The sequence below is a fragment of the Citrus sinensis genome, chromosome 6 (genome assembly GCF_022201045.2).
Source record: "Citrus sinensis cultivar Valencia sweet orange chromosome 6, DVS_A1.0, whole genome shotgun sequence".
In the NCBI taxonomy this organism is placed as follows: Eukaryota; Viridiplantae; Streptophyta; class Magnoliopsida; order Sapindales; family Rutaceae; genus Citrus; species Citrus sinensis.
Window position 1 is genome coordinate 4,360,881 of NC_068561.1, and position 17,159 is coordinate 4,378,039.

A 17,159-nucleotide genomic window follows, 5' to 3' on the forward strand; every position below is an offset into this window, starting at 1 on the left:
GGAAAACAAAATATTGTCTCAGCCTATAGATTGAGCATAAAATGAATGGAGTTCTTGTTCATCAATCCGCCTTTATTGAAAATTTTTTGAAGCGCTTCAACATCGATAATGCTCATTTGCTAAGTATTCCTATTATAGTCTCATCCCTTAATCCTAAAAGGGGTTATTCCATCCTAAAGAAGATGATGAGAGACACTTGGTCCATAAATAGAATATATGAGTGCCATAAATGTATTATTGTATTTAGCTTAATGCACTAGGCTAGACATTACATTCTCAAGTGAGCTTATTGGTAAGATTTAGCTCTTCACTAGCTCGTAAACACTAGCATTAAACATGTTTTCCATTATCTTCATAGGACAATGGACTTGGGATTATTTTATTCAAACTAACCAACACAAAAATTGGGCCTTGTTGATTATGCAGATGCAAGTTATCTTTCTAATAATCATAAAGATCATTCAAGATAGTATATGTTTTTGCATAAAATGAAATAGCAATTTCATGGCGATCTACAGATGCAAGTTATCTTTCTAATCCTCATAAAGATCATTCAAGATAGTATATGTTTTTACATAAAATGAAATAGCAATTTCATGGCGATCTACGAAGCAAATTTTTGTTGTCACCTCTTCTAATCACTTATAGATTTTTGCTCTATATGAAACAAGCAAGGAATGTATATGGCTACGTCTCTCATTTATCGTATTCAACAACACAAGTAATCTAACTTCTATTTCAAACATTCCAACAACAATATTTAAAGACAATACAACCTATATTGACAAGCTAAAGGAGGATATGTCAAGGGTAGAATGAAACACATTTCAGCAAAGTTTTTCTACACTCATGTGCTCTAGAAGAGCAAGAAAATTGATGTCAAACATATATGTTCCATTGATAATTTTGCAGATATTTTTACCAAAGCTTTGCCTATTTCAACATTTGAAAAGTTTGTCTTTGGCATGCATCGACTAAGTAGATTATAAAATTGATATTTGTCTCTTTGAGGGGGAGCATTTTATCAAGGGAAGCATAAATATTTAAGAGAAGAACTTCTACAAAAAAAATGGACAGATGTGTATTTTACTCTTTTTTTCAATTACCAGATTTTACCATTTGGCTTTTACTGGTTAAGGTTCTTAATGAGATAGTTATTATAGCACATTTTGTGCCGTTTTATGATCATCTTAAAGTGGTGGACATCCAAAAGAGGATTGTTGTATAACAGTGTATTTACCACCACTTTAACATAGTTCAATTATGGCTTAAATTTAATGAGCCTACGGTTAATTTATTTTACAAATGGAAGTTGATGAAAAATTTCACTATAAATAACATTCAATTGTAATCAAAAGTATTCGGCTTCAATACGAAGAATTTAATACATAGAAAGTTCTTTTTTTTTTCCTGCTCTTATCAATGTCTTTGTTTAATTATCAACCTAGTTAAATTATAACAATATTAAACTAGTCGAGGGTCTCCCCTACTTGTGACAAAAAATTTAAACTTTTGAAAGTCCCACTGAGGGTTTAAATCAATGTATAATATCTAGAATTGCATAATAAGCAATCAGCACAGGAAGGGATACAATCGTTCCGAAGATAACCCTGAAAAAAAAAAGGAGAAATACGTTAATAAAAGTTTATTTCAAGTACTTTGGCAGTAAATATTATGGTTTATTTATTAAAAGTTTATTTCGAGTACTTTGGCATTAAATAATATGGTTTATATTTTTGTAAAAATTATCATGCATTTATGCTGTTGACTATCAAAATGAAATTGGTAGTATTTTATGCATAATTTGAAAAACAAATGACACTTAATGTATTAAATAATTTATAGTAAAGAGTTTGATCACAAACTTACGCAGTGCTAAGAACATCGGCATGCAGTCCATATTCTTTAGCAAATATGAAGGTAGTAATGGCTTCTGGGAGAGCTGCCTGCAACAAAATATGGGCAGTAAATAAGACGTGAGATCAGATTTATGTAAAATTGTCTAAATGCTTACAAGTTTTTTTTTTTTTTTAAATTCAATGTGTGTATATATAATGAGCTAATTTTTTTAATCTTTTAAAAATATACAATTGTTAGTTATTGAATAAAAATATATTAATTAATTAAATAATATATTATTATACATGCACGTGTAACAGATCATTATAAAAAAATGAGCACAAATTATCTTGGTATTAGATTTATATCCAAACTATTTCTATTTTTTAATCAATCTAATTATGTCATATAAATTGACAATTCAATCAATAAAAAAATATTTGTACAGCTATGTGTGTCATCAATGATACTTATATTTTTATTATTTACCGCACATACGGTGAATACACAATTCAAAAAAAAAAAAAGAGCTAGTGTTGTAACTACATCAAATAAAATATTGATAAATTATATATTATTATACATATATTTGTGATAGAAAATAATGAAGAATTGAACATATTGGGTTCAGATTAGATCCAAATTCATTATATAAATAATTTTTTATTTTTTAATTAATCCAATTGTGTCATATAAATTGACAACACGGTCTGTACAGAAAAAAAAAACATCCGTACAGCTATGTGTGTCATCAATAATATTTTATTATTGAGTAATAATAGAGCCACAAACTCTTGTATTAAATATCTCTTGTTCTACATGATCTATTTTTATTATTTTATATTTTCATTCAACTAATAAATTAATGACAAATTAATTTATACAAAAATTTATGACTGTATCATCACTCTTTTATTATTTGGCATGACGAATACACAAGAAAAACAATTAGTGGCGTAAGTATGTCCACTAAACGTCACTTGAAAAAAGTCATAAAGCATAATTTAAAAAAAAAAGTCTTAAAGCATGCTTGTACTTCGAGCAATATTAAAATAAAATTATCAGTCATCAAAGTCATACACGCACTAATTAGTTTTCAGTCTTATAGAATTCATTGGAATCGGAGAAAAGATTTTCTGTAGCCTTTGGTTTAACAGCCAAAACTCTCCCACAGTCTAGTGTCCTGGAGAAAAAATTGGCAGAACGTGGGGTTCCACTACTTACTTAGTGCGGTCCAACCACACGCAAACCAAATGTACAAAAGATATAGAATTATTTTTAATATTAAATTATTATTCATATGTCCCGAAATATTTATTAATCTTAAATCCATTAATCCAAAAATTAACTTTGAACTTATGCTAATATTTCTATAACATAAAAAATGTAATATAAAAATATTATAAATAAATATATAATATCGATTTTGCAAGTTATTTAGAATGTTAAATATAATTATTTTATACTATTAACCTATGAAACAGATTTTATCAATATTAAAACAAATCTAACAGATTAATAATATTCAAAATAATTTTTTTAATATTTTGTATGTTAGATTATTTTAATGTTATATTTGTATTTGTTATAGAAATTTATTTAGAATTTTTTTGTGATGTTATAATTTAAAAGTATAATCATCAAAAAGGAAATTGTGTATGTGTGGCAAAAATGTATAAAAAAAATCCAATACAGATTAGCTCAACACTGAACATAAATTCTTTTTTGTAACCGAATTTTCGAAATTGGGGCATGAAATATACAGAACTATGAACGGTTACGTTGTTACCTGTATGATAGAAACACGCAAAACATCACCATGCAAACCAGCAGCAATGGAACCAATAGCCATTGCTGCTGGCCCTGCTATGAACTTTAAAACCATTCCCAAAGCAGTGAGGCCAGGGCCACATGCTAGCAACTTTTCCTGCAAAGCCATGAAGATCCCTGTATAATTGAAAAAAGAAAACCCTACTAATTAATTATTAAAGTTCTTATTTTGCTTTATTCTCAATGAACAAACCCCAAGCTCACCCATGCTAAACATGGCAGTGCCAGTCCCAGCCTTTGACATGATCAGTATAGATCCCTCTATGATGCTTGGCAACTTAAAATGCCACCTGCATTAATAGTTATTAAATTATGTTAATTACTTTTACGCAATCATCATGCATACATAATACATAATACATGATACACACACACATATATATGTTTTGACCCAATGGCGTTAACATTATTACCCTGAGTTTAAGTTCTGGAGATGTAGGAGCTAAAAAATCAAATTAATTTACCCTACGTTTACCTTTTTAAAAAATAAAGCGAAAATAAAAAAGCTTACCTGTTTGCCACAAAAGCCCAGGCTAGACCAATAACACAAGCATATGAATTAGGGTTCTTGGCTAATTTCAGCCACACAACTTTCATCAAATGCCAAAATGGAGGCCTGCTGGAACTTGTTACATGACCTTCCTCTAAATCCTTTGAATCATTCCCGGACCTTCGGAATTCCAAAACGAACAAAAAGATTGTAAGCCACACAATGGATTGAAATACAGATGATTGAACCACAAGATCAACAGCCATTTGGCCGTACATGGCTTTCATTAAAGGAACTCCTAAAACAAGAGTATTGGTTAGAGTACACAAAGAGAAGTTTGTGATACACCAAGAAAAATAGCTTCCCTTTTTACTACACATGCTCCAAAATGCTAAAACAATCACAATGATCAGCTTGGATATAGCATCAGCTCCAATGAATCGATAATTCATATTGAAAGGATCAACATGAGTTGTGAATTCAATAGTGAATAGAGGAAGAGTGAAATAGCAAACCAAGCGATTTATGGCAGCACACTCTTCTGGAGCAATTATCTTCCACCATTTCACAGAGCCATAACCTAACATTAGAGCAAAGTAAAGTGGCACCATTGCCACTATAACTTTGTAAACATCTTCCCAACCAATCATTCTTGTTTCCTATCTTTGAGATACTTGTATTGAAATAATGTAAAAGGATTTTTCATTTGATGAACAAACAACGATAGTATGTATTTATATTAACTGAAGAGAATAAGGTCACGTTTGTACTGACCCGTAATCCACTTTTGTTGTGAATTCAATGGATTATTTCATCAACCCATGCATTATTATTCTTGCAATAGATAGACGCCAGCTGAAAAGAACTTTACTGTTAATTACGTAGTAAATATCAAAATTCGTTTATGCCACTAAAATAACAATAATGTTGGAAATCTTAATATTTAAGTCTCAACTTAAGTCTCAAAACTAAATATTCATGGTGTTGTAAAATTACTTAAAGCTGAGACAAGACACATCGACAGCAAGGATCTTGGAAACAAGTACTTTCCAAGGATTTTCTAATTAAATTCCAGTAACAATTATTTGTTATATGCAATATGATATTTCTTTCATTTTGTATAGCTTTAGTCAAGGCGTAAACTTAACGAGATTCGTCTTTAAAATGTATAAGCTTGTGTTGACCCCGCAATAAAATCAAGCCACGTTCATGATATTTTCTATTACTTAGCATTCATATTTTTTATGCACAATAAATTATAACATTTTTAATTGGTGTAATTAATAATATAGAAAAGGCATAAATTTATAACTTAGCAAACGAAGTAAAACCTCAGTATATTAATACCTACAAAATTAATAATCTTGATTAAATAATAGTTTCTGCTAGCTCTGAATTAGGGATAACTTATTGCGTTAATAGTTCGATAAATTTATAAGAAAATGAATTATAAAAAAATTCGTATTTTCAAACAGGACGCTTATCATAGAAGATAATAATTAACTAATTTATGAGGCTTTAATAAATATTATTTTAATGGTGCTTGCTTGTTTATGATATGCTAATGAAATTTTGGAAAATATGTTTTCAGGTCTTAAGGTTATTAACTTATGTCAAGGCTTTATTTTAGTGAGTGAAATTAAAATAAGGAGAACAACTAACAAATAAATTCGGATTTAGTATTGAGCTAATCTTAATAATATGTACTTAAATCTTAACCCTAATAAAGGAAGATAATTATAAAAGTTAAACACATCTCAATAAAATTAATAAAGTTAAGCATACATGCCTCATCTCAACATTGGATACAAATTTCTAACAAATAAGTTGTTGTTAGTTCTAAGACTTCAAGTACCAGGACCACAACCCTCAAGGAAGCAAATATCACTGTTTCTGAATAAAATTCAGACACGGATTTTCTTCCCTTTTGGATAGCTTTAGTCAACGCTTACGCTGTTGTACTATTGTATATAAGCTTGCAAGTACTTTCTATTATATAGCTTTTTTATCTATTAAACGAAGAATAAGGTCATTTGTTTAGTGTGTGTATAGTGAACTGTAACCCACCTTATTCGTGGATTCAGTGGACTATATTTCATCCACCTTTGTGAATATGATTTTGGCTTCTTTTCTTCTTATAATTCTAACCATTGTTCATTATTATACATTTTGATACCCAAATTCCAAATTAAAGTTGTTTTAAAATGAAAACAAGAAATGGGGGCCAACTTTTATAAGAACTTTTTTTGAAAGCTCCATTTTTCCTTTAAAAGGCAAATTTGAATTGGATTCTTCTCTGATTTTAATTTTTGTAAGTAATCCCTGGTAGCAAGTGTTAAAAATGGTTTTCTCTTTTCCCTTTAAATGTCGTGCTCTTAGTTGGCATTGAATCTGATTTCAATGGGCGGCGGAGAAAATTTGAGTATTGTAAGGTTGTAAGCCGTAGTCCCACATGGGGCTAAAAGTGAAAACACAAAACGAGTACAAACGCACCCTTCCGTCAAAAGCTAGCTTTTGCGGCTGAGTTCACCGCATGATTTGTTAGGTTAGTATGAAACGTTGGAATTATATGGATATTTCAAAATATTAATGCCGCACGTTGGAAGGAAGTGAGAGCAATTCTTTTAACGTTCCATTGATTTGAATTTAATCATGTATTTGATTTAATTATAAGCTATAGTTGAATAAGCCAAGTCTACATATGATTTGGATTATTCAAGTTAAATTAAATTATAAGATATAAGGATGAGTAAAAGAGGAAAAATGGGTAGTTAATTCAATGCCTTCTACAATAATAAGAGAATAGAACAATCCAATTTTTCTAATGAAGTCTCTCTACTTCTTCCTCATATTTTTCTCCATTAATTTCCTATTGTTGTTCAAAAGTATCGTTTTTGGAGTGTATCTTCGCAATAATTGTCATTATATTCTCGAGATCAAATTGTTTTATTTGTCATTATATTCGCAATTGGACTTATGGACAAATGCTCTTGTATGCCTTGACAAATTCTCGAACACGGAAGTCACTTTTGTGTTCACAGTTGTAAGTTCTGCGTTGCTAGGTGCAACTTCTTGGTTCAACATTTATTTCTCTATTCTCAAACTATTGTTCATCGCCTTTGCATTTGCTGACTGAAGTTGCTATTTCGGCTAATTTTAGAGTTTAGAAAAATAATATTGACTCATATTCCTAACATGAAACTAATACTTTTGAGTATGAGATTGATGGATCGCGATGAGCAAGTGATGAATATAGGCATGGCTCTTAACCTCGCCAGTATGGATGAGGTCAATAATGAATAACAATAGCAACCAAACACATTTAAGAACTCATAAGCAGGAAGTCTATTAATTAGGTAAGGCCCGGAAAGAGCAATTACTTGTTTTGAAAAAAAAAAAAAGGATTTCAAAAGCGACCTAATTGGAATCATGGACCTCCGTGAAGGTTACAAATTATAGTGGATTGTTGTATGTGATACTAAGAGATAGTTTGGTAATGCTGTAGTTTTTAAATAATTGTTATTAGTTGTGGTATAGAAATAATTAACTGTAAAGAAAATTAGTTATATATCTAGTAAATTTATTTTTAGAAGTATTATGCGTTTTAAAAGCATTTGTATGTATTTGATAAATCTTACTGTTAAATTATTATAAGAATATAAATGACTGAATTAGATATAATGTTAAAAAAATTAATTTACACATTTATAAAATGAATGTAAAATGTTTTTTATTGTGTATACAGTATAGTGTCTATAAATTACACTACAAGAAAACTGCTAATAGATGATAGACAACTTATGACAGATTTTGGGTATATCATAAAATTATGATAGACTTGTGACATAATTTTTAATCTATCATAAATTAATGATGGTCTTGTGATAGAAATATTTTCTCTCATAAATTTATGATGCCTTTATGATAGAATTATCATTTATTACGAACTTATTATAGAATCATGATAAAAATTTAATCTATCAAGAAATTGTGATAGAAAAATTAATTTGACCATATTTGACCCTAATTTTATATATTATTTTATTTAAAAAAAATAAAAGGTGTGTTTTAATAATTAAAAAAAAAAGGAAAATGCTAGCAAAACTGTACCGTTTTGGATACTTTAAACTTTCTTTCTTCCTTTTTTTTTTCCTAAGTGTTAAACGAATACACACTTAGAAAATAAAACGCTACTTCTCTTGTAACTCTCTCATTTTCTTTGTTTTTTTCTTTTCTTTCATTTTCTCGAGAAACCTTAATGAAATTCGACAAACTGTTTACAAATCCTTCGATTCTGAAGGAAAATGCAGTACCAGAGGTTGAAGCAGCATCAACAACGGCAACAAGCACTGGTGCAACAAGCGCTTCTTCAACAACAGTCTCTCTACCATCCCAGCCTCTTAGCCACTCCTCAAGTCCAATTTCACATTTGCAAGTTGTTTCTCGTCGCTTATGTGAATCCATTATGCCGTGATTTCGATTGTGTTTTCATAATTTACAGCTTTGATTTGTTCGCGCTATTTAGGGTTAGCTTGTGTGATTTCAATATTCTTGATTTTGGGTGTAGAATCGATTAGGTTTTGTAATATGAACGAGTTTGCTGAATAAATTCATTGGGTTTGACTTGCATGAAATGATGACAAATTTTCCTTTGTAAATCTGACATGGTGATGAAGAAATTGATGAAAATTTATTGAATAGAAATGGGTTTGAATTTTTTTTTCCAGATTTTGACCCACATTTAATCAAAGCGAAATTAGGTGCTATTATTTCATGGATTATATATATATATATAAAGAGAGAGAGGGATAGAGAGATACGTTAACCAACATGAACATATCACACAGGCTGGCAGGCTTCAGCTATTTTCTTAATTGGGCAAGTGGCAACCATTGCGAACTATGTGCTTGTGACATTGGCCATATTTTTGCATGAGATATTATTGCAAAAATAATATCTCAACCTGTTTGCGTTGCGGGGAAATTTGAATCTATGGATAATTACATTTTGAAGTTGGTTGTAGTTGCTATCGTTTCATGGACTGCAACTTTTCTGTTCATCAGAAAAATCTTCCCAAATCGCTCTTTTGATTTCTGCAATCGTCTAGTTTCTACAATTCATGCAACTTTAGCTGTAACGTTGACTTTGCTCTCTGTTCAAGACTGGAGATGCCCAGTTTGTCCCTTGGCTTCAAACTCTTCCCTTCGCCAGGTTTTGTTCTTTTCTACTTGGGGCATACGGTACTGTTTACGTATACAAAACTTTTCACATACGCGGTACTGTTCATTGATATGGTGGAGACGACCATTTATACTTGGGAGACAATCTATTGTAAGTAGTGTGTATTTTTACATGTTTAGAAAAGTTCTGTCAACAATGTGATAAGAGCCTAAGGAGTCTAGATTTGAAGTGGGACCGTTATGACCCCTCCATTCTCTTAGGAACTTTCTTGGTGCATTTATTCAAGTGAAATAAATATCATAGATGTTGTTTTTCAAGTGTAAATAGTTGTTGAAGACACTGATCATTTGAGTTAAAAAAAGATGGCAGAGGCATCGTCGTCGTCTTCATTAGTGAGGACTACTGTAACTAATGCAAAGTTTGAAGTGTGGAAATTACATGGTACCAATAATTTTGCTATGTGGCAATGTGAGGTGTTGGATGTCTTATGTCAGTAAGAGTTGGACGCTGCTCCTGAAGAAAAGTCTAACATGATGGATGACAAGGAGTGGATAAAGATCAATAGACAAGCATGTGGTACTATTCGTCTATGTCTAGTTAAAGATCATAAATACTCTGTCATGAGGGAGACATCAGCAAAGAAATTGTGAGATGTATTGGACAAAAAGTACATGAAGAAAAGCCTTGAAAATAGGCTTTATATGAAGAAAAAAACTCTATTGATTCACGTATGCACCTGGCATGTCGATGAATGAGCATGTGAACTCATTCAATAAGATATTAGCGGATCTACTAAATTTGGATGAGAAATTTGAAGATGAAGACAAGGCATTACTACTATTGAATTCCCTTCCTAAATATGATCATCTCACTACCACTTTACTTTATGGGAAGGATAGTGTCATATTCTATGGGAAGGACAATATCACATTTGATGTTGTATGTAGTGCATTCTACAACTCTGAGACCAGAAAGAAAGACAGAAAGGATCACATGGATATAGTTGCAGAAGCATTGATAGCGAGAGGTCGTTCACAAATCCTCAAATTTGGAAAAAGAAGCAAGTCCAAAAGGAGACCTGCTAAAGATGAATGTGCTTTTTGCTGCGAGAAATAGCATTAGAAAAATAATTGTCCTAAGTTACAAAAGGGTAATGCTACTTCTGATGCATGTATAGCAGAGTATGATGAGGATTCAGACTTTAGTCTGGTTGGCATGACGTTTACATGTCACACAGATGAGTGGATTTTAGATTCGGGTTGTACCTATTATATGTGTCCTAACAAGGGCTGGTTTTCTAACTTCAAAGAGCTGGAAGGTAAAGTTATTTTTATGGGCAATGACAATGCTAGTAAAACCATGGGAATATGTTTAATCTAGTTGAAGAATCATGACGGCTCAATCCAAGTCTTGACAAACGTTCGCTATGTACTAAGTTTAAAGAAAAATCTCATCTCATTAGGAGTCCTAGAATCTAAAGGGCTCACAATCACTTTGAGAGATGGATTGTTGAAGATAGTAGCTGGGGTACTGACAGTGATGAAAAGCACAAAAAGAAATAACTTGTACTATTTTCAAGGAAGTATAGTTATTGGATTAGTGTCAACAGTTTCTGAAAAAGATGCAGATTCAAAAGCAACCAAGTTGTGGCATATGCGTCTGGGACATATTGGTGAAAAAGCATTGCCAACTTTGGTAAAGCAAGGCTTATTGAAAGGAATAAATTCTTGCAAATTAGAATTTTGTGAACATTGTGTTCTGGGCAAGCAAACAAGGGTAAAGTTTGGTTCAGCAATTCACGATACAAAAAAAAATTATGGACTATGTTCACAGTGATGTGTGGAGACCTACCAAAACAACTTCTTTGGGAGATATGCACTATTTTGTTACTTTTGTTGATGATTATTCAAGAAAACTGTGGGTGTATTTAATGAAAAACAATAATGAAGTTTTGGGCATATTTCTAAAATTGAAGAAAATCATTAAGACTCAAACTGGTCAAAAGGTCAAAAGACTTTACTCAGACAATGATGATGAGTACAAGAATGATCTATTTCTACAAATATGCCGAGATAAAGGCATTGTAAGACACTTCACTGTTCGAGATACACCATAGCAAAATGAGGTGGCAAAACGCATGAACTAGACTATACTAAAGAAAGTTCGATAAATGTTGTCCAATGTTGGATTAGGCAAAGAGTTTTAGGCTGAGGCAGTTATATATGTGTGCCATTTGATCAACCGTTTGCCATCAACTGCAATTGAGGGAAAAATAACCATAGACATGTGGACTAGTAATCCTATTACTGATTATGATTCTTTATATGTTTTTGGTTCAACTACTTATTATCATATAAAGGAATCTAAGTTAGACCCGAGAGTAAAGAAAATATTGTTCATGGGTATAACTGATGGAGTAAAAGGATACCGTCTTTGATGTCCAGTTACAAAGATGATTATTTTCAACAAAAATGTCACTTTTGATGAATCAACCATGTTGAAACAAAAAGATTCTCAAAAGGATGACAATACCAGTAGCACATTGCAGTAGGTGGAGTTTGAAAAGGTTAAAAATAATACAGCCAGTATTGATGAGACAAATACTAATTCTCCATCGACCGATGATGAAGAAGAGATTCTGACCCAAGAACCTTCACAGCAACAAGATTCAATTGCAAATAGAAAGCCACACAAAGAAATTCGCAAACCTGCTCGCTTTGTTGATATGGTGGCCTATGCACTTCCAATTGTAGATGATGATGATGTTCGTTCCACTTATAGAGAGCAGTAAATAACCCAAAAAGTATATAGTGGAAAAGAGCAATGAACAAAGAAATGCAGTCTCTTCATAAAAATAAAACTTGGGAGTTAGTTACACTGCCCAAGGAAGGATTTCCTCGTAAAAATAAAATTTGATACAAGGCTAGATTGATAGCGAAAGGTTACACTCAGAAGGAAGGAATAGACTACAATGAGGTATTTTCTCTAATTGTGAAACACTCGTCTGTTCGAATTTTGCTAGCCATGGTTGCGCAATTTGATCTTAAATTAGTTCAGCTTGATGTAAAAACTGTATTTTTACATGGTAATTTGGAAGAGGAAATCTACATGACTTAGGCAGATGGATTCAAGGTTGCTGGAAAAGAAAATTAGGTTTGTAAATTGACAAAATTGCTTTATGGATTGAAACAATCTTCGAACCAGTGGTATAAGCGATTTGATCAATTTATGAAAGGACAAAGGTACACAGGAAATAAATTTGATCATTGTATGTATTTTCACAAGTTACAAGAGGGATCCTTTATTTATTTGTTCTTGTATGTCGATGATATGCTAATAGCATCTAAGAGCAAAGATGATATTGAGAACTTGAAGACTCAACTCAATCAAAAATTTGAGATGAAAGATATGGGTGAAGATAAGAAGATTCTTGGCATAGAGATATGCAGAGATAGAGCTCATGACAAAGTAAGCTTATCTCAGAAGCAATACTTGAAGAAGGTAATACAACAGTTTGGCATGACTGAGCAAACAAAACATGTGAGTACCCCGTTGACTTCTCATTTCAAGCTTTCTGCACAACTATCTCCTTCAACAGATGCAAAACGACAATACATGTTACAAGTTCTATATTCAAATGTAGTGGGTAGCTTGATGTATGCAATGGTGTGTACAAAGCCTAACATTTCACATGCAATTGGTATAGTAAGCAAGTATATGCATAATCCTGGTAAAGGGCATTGGCAAGCTGTGAAATGGATTCTACGGTACATTCAGAAGACTGTGGATGTTGGTTTATTATTTGAGCGAGATGATACACTTGGTCAAAGTGTGATCAAGTACGCCAATTCCGATTATGCTGGTGATTTGGACAAACGACGGTCAACCACTGGATATGTATTTACTTTTACTAGAGGGCCAATCAGTTCGAAGTCTACACTACAATCTACAGTTGCACTGTCGACCATAGAGGTCGAGTACATGACAATTACAGAGGCCGTTAAAGAGGCTATTTGGTTACAAGGCTTACTTGAAAACTTGGGATTGGTATAGGGCACATTAATGTGTATTGTGACAATTAAAGTTCTATTCACTTAATAAAGAACCAAGTTTATCATGCACGTACAAAGCATATCAATATACGATTTCACTTTGTGCGGGAAATTGTTGATGAGGGAAAGATTCTTCTACAAAAAAAATAAGACTGCATATACTCCCGCAGATATGTTGACTAAGGTAGTGACGGCGATCAAGTTCGAGCATTGTCTAAACTTGATCAATATCCTGCAAGTCTAAAATAAGTGAAGAATGTAGAGATTAGAAAATGATTTGATGTGCTTAGAGTTCAGTATTATTCAGGTCAATGTGGAGAATTGTTAAAATTTTGACTTGAATAGAAAAGACAAAGTTAGGTTTTGAAAGCATGAAAAGGTTTTGAAAATCTTGTTCATGCAATTCGGTGATGTTGAAAATTGAAGATGGCAACAAATTACACATGCAATTGTTGACAAATATGCATGACTTTAATGCATGCAATGCAAGTTCCAGCTCAAAGTTTTGGCCAATTGAACCCAACTTGGTGCAAAATGCTCTCTATAAATAGGGAAGCATTTTGCAATTGTAAGCATCCCAATTTGAGAGAAGTAGAGAGCTTCAATTTGAGTGTTCTAATAAGGTTCCTTTTGAGTGTATTGAGGTTTGGGTTATTGAGAGTTTCTCCTACTTTTGTAAATTCTCATTATTAGTAAAATCATCTTCCAGTCTTTGCTCGTTGACGTAGGCATTATACCGAATCACGTAAATCATTGTGTCCTATTTTCTTTGCATTTGTTTACACCACATTTATATTTCTCCAGAAGTCGTAACTACCAGAATATTAGTAATTGCTCAACCCTGCGTTTCTGCAATAGTTAAAGTATGAAGATAAAATTTGGATTTCATTGTAAGGAATATGTCATTATATGGGCAATGCATCATATCAAAGATATAAAAGAAAACTAGATATTTTCATAACAACATAAAAATCTTGATGATTTTATAATCATAATTTCGAGATTGGGAGATCACTGAGAATTCAATTTGAACAATTCTTTCTTCAACCACAAACTTTTAGTTGATAAGAATATGGCTTATAGGTACTTATACACATACATATAGTTCTTTTTTAGTGCGGGCACCCTCATTTTTTTTATACAGGTATGATTTTAAACCATACATTTTAAGAAAGTTAATTTTTAATGTTGTTAAACTGTATGACGACTTTCTAGTTCATTTAAAAATAAGCCTATTAAACCATAGAACTTTAAAACGCATATGCATTTAAAAAAAAAAAAAAAGGTGCCTGCACCTGAAAATAATTATATATAAATACATACATACCAGTGATGTATTTTACTTTTAAAGGGTAAAAGCTCATTTAGTCTCCGTATTTTAAGATTAGTGTCCATTTAGTCCCTGTATTTTTAAAATGGATATTATCATTTTACTACTAAAGTTTTTATGATATATCAAGTCAGTACCATGGTTTGGTAAAAACTGCATTTTACTACCAAATGTTTAATTTGTTATCACTTTACTACTTTTTCGTTAAAAATAAATTAATATTTAACGGAATATGAGTTAAAAGACTATTTTGACCATGAAAAGGAAAGAAATAACAAAAAAGAAAACTACAAATTACTGTAGCAAGTATCCATTAATTAAAAACACCTCGCATAAGATTTTCTGAGAATTAAGATCGTAATACAAATGAAAAAAGAATCTGGCAATGACAAACCTACACACAAGGATCAAAGAGATAGAAACAGATAAAATACTTCTGCTAGATATAAAAGACTAAAGAGAGAACGCCATACAGACAGATTCTGATCAAACAAACCCATGATTTTAATCAGATAAAAAAACATGAACATGCAGCCTATAAAGCAAAAAGAAAAAAGAAAAACAAACAGGGCCACATTGGCTGATTTTAGAGAACCAGCTAGGAATAACAGAGGAAATACAATCAAGCTGTTTCTTAGAGTAGATCTCCATCGAGACATTCCCGTTATTGTTGTTATTAGCCTCCTTCTCTTTGTCATCTCTCGGCCTCTTCACCGGCAAATCACTGGCAGTAACAAACCCAGTTTCCGCCATAACATATATTATTATTTATTATTCTCTCTGCTTTCAAACCCCTAAAAACCAGCAACCACTTCACTTTTAATGAAAACTAGTTGCCGAGGCAACTCTTGAGAGTCAAGAGTTGCCACGCAAACACAATCGCGGTCCCTTTTTGCTGTATATGTAGAAAAAAAAAAAGAAGCAAGCAGCAAGTGGTGGGAGAAAAGAAAAGGTGGGAGAAAAGAAAAGGTGGGAGAAATCTTTTATAAAAAAAGAGAAAAGAAAAAGTTAGAGATTTGGCTTTGCAAAGATGCGGCTCCTGTGTGTGTTTGTGTTTTGTTTGTTGCTTCTTGTGCTTGGTGGACCGTGAGAGAGAGAGGGGCCGTGAGAGAGAGAGAGAAAGAGATCGGAGATGGAGGGTTACAATTTTTTTACTTTTTTTAATTATTTACCTTGCAAGACTAAATGTTTATTTTCCAATTGCAAATGCAACATTTTGACTTCAGCCGAAAATGTCTTAAAAGTCCTTGTGACATCAGCAAATGTTTAACTGTGTTAACGGAATGGTAGTAAAATGATAACAAATTAAATGTTTGGTGGTAAAATGTAGTTTTTACCAAAGTATAGTACTGACTTGATTTGTCAGAAAAACTTTAGTAGGAAAATGATAATATCCATTTTAAAAAATGCCTCGAAACATCCATATAGTCAAAGTATTGATACCCCTACCATTACTTTTTATTTATTTTAGCTTACTTTTACAATATTACCCTTTTATAATAATTTTTTTGTTTGGACATTAATAAAAAAATAATAATTAAATTACTAATTTAACCCTAAAAAATAAAATAAAAATATTAATTTTTAATTGTCAAAAATTATATGCAAACTACCAAGTGTGCAAATGGTGGTTGCAAAAAAATTAATATAATTTTTTTATTTTCTAGGGTTAAATTGATAATTTAATTATTTTTTTTTATTAATGTCCAAAGAAAAAATTATTATAAAAGAGTAATATTGTAAAAGTAAGCCAAAATAAATAAAAAGTAACGGTAGGGGTATCAATATTTTAACGACATGGATGTTTCGAAGTATTTTTAAAAATATAGGGATTAAATGAATACTAATCTTAAAATAAATGGACTAAATGAGCTTTTATCCACTTTTAAAATAAAATGCCACGAATGATAAAAATTAGATTTTCAACGGTAGAACAATTTCTTATCTTTATCATTATTATAAATTGCTCGTATGAACAGGAGAAGTAATTGCACTGCCGGTGTGTTGGGTGCGCTGTATTCCGCTATGAAATTGAATTGAATGGACTTAACTCGCTTATAATGTATCATATTAAGGTGTATTGAAGTTTAACTCTAGTGGCCATATTTTGTTATGTTTATGAACTGTATTACATAGTTTAATATTTTATACTGTTATTTATTAGTAAACTATTATAATTTTAGCTTATTGCTAAAAATAAAACATGCTCATCACCGCCATGTGCCATCGGCCATCCAATCCGGTGTCTGTTACCTTTAATTAAGTTCACCATCATTAAAATCCTTGTCATCGCTTCCACAGGGTATAAATATATGACCGAGAATAGAGCTTTATTCCCCATTAACCAACAGTTAAAGTTTATGGAATCCCAAAACTTTAACTATAGTCTGTAGATTTATGGAGAATATACAAGAGATTCTAAAGCTAATGATGAGAA

General features: G+C 31.7%; 1 protein-coding gene across 1 annotated transcript; it reads right to left on the reverse strand.

Annotated features, from left to right (window-relative positions):
• Nucleotides 1-1,351: 1,351 nt before the first annotated feature.
• On the reverse strand, nt 1,352-4,841 carry LOC102618057 (auxin efflux carrier component 5-like). The gene is made up of 5 exons (XM_006480344.4): nt 4,181-4,841; nt 3,874-3,959; nt 3,629-3,786; nt 1,870-1,946; nt 1,352-1,610 (listed from the first exon to the last, which is right to left on the reverse strand). Exons 1-5 carry the CDS (start codon nt 4,807-4,809, stop codon nt 1,538-1,540), a joined length of 1,023 nt encoding a protein of 340 aa, XP_006480407.1. The 5' UTR covers nt 4,810-4,841; the 3' UTR covers nt 1,352-1,537.
• Between the last annotated feature and the right edge of the window lie 12,318 nt (nt 4,842-17,159).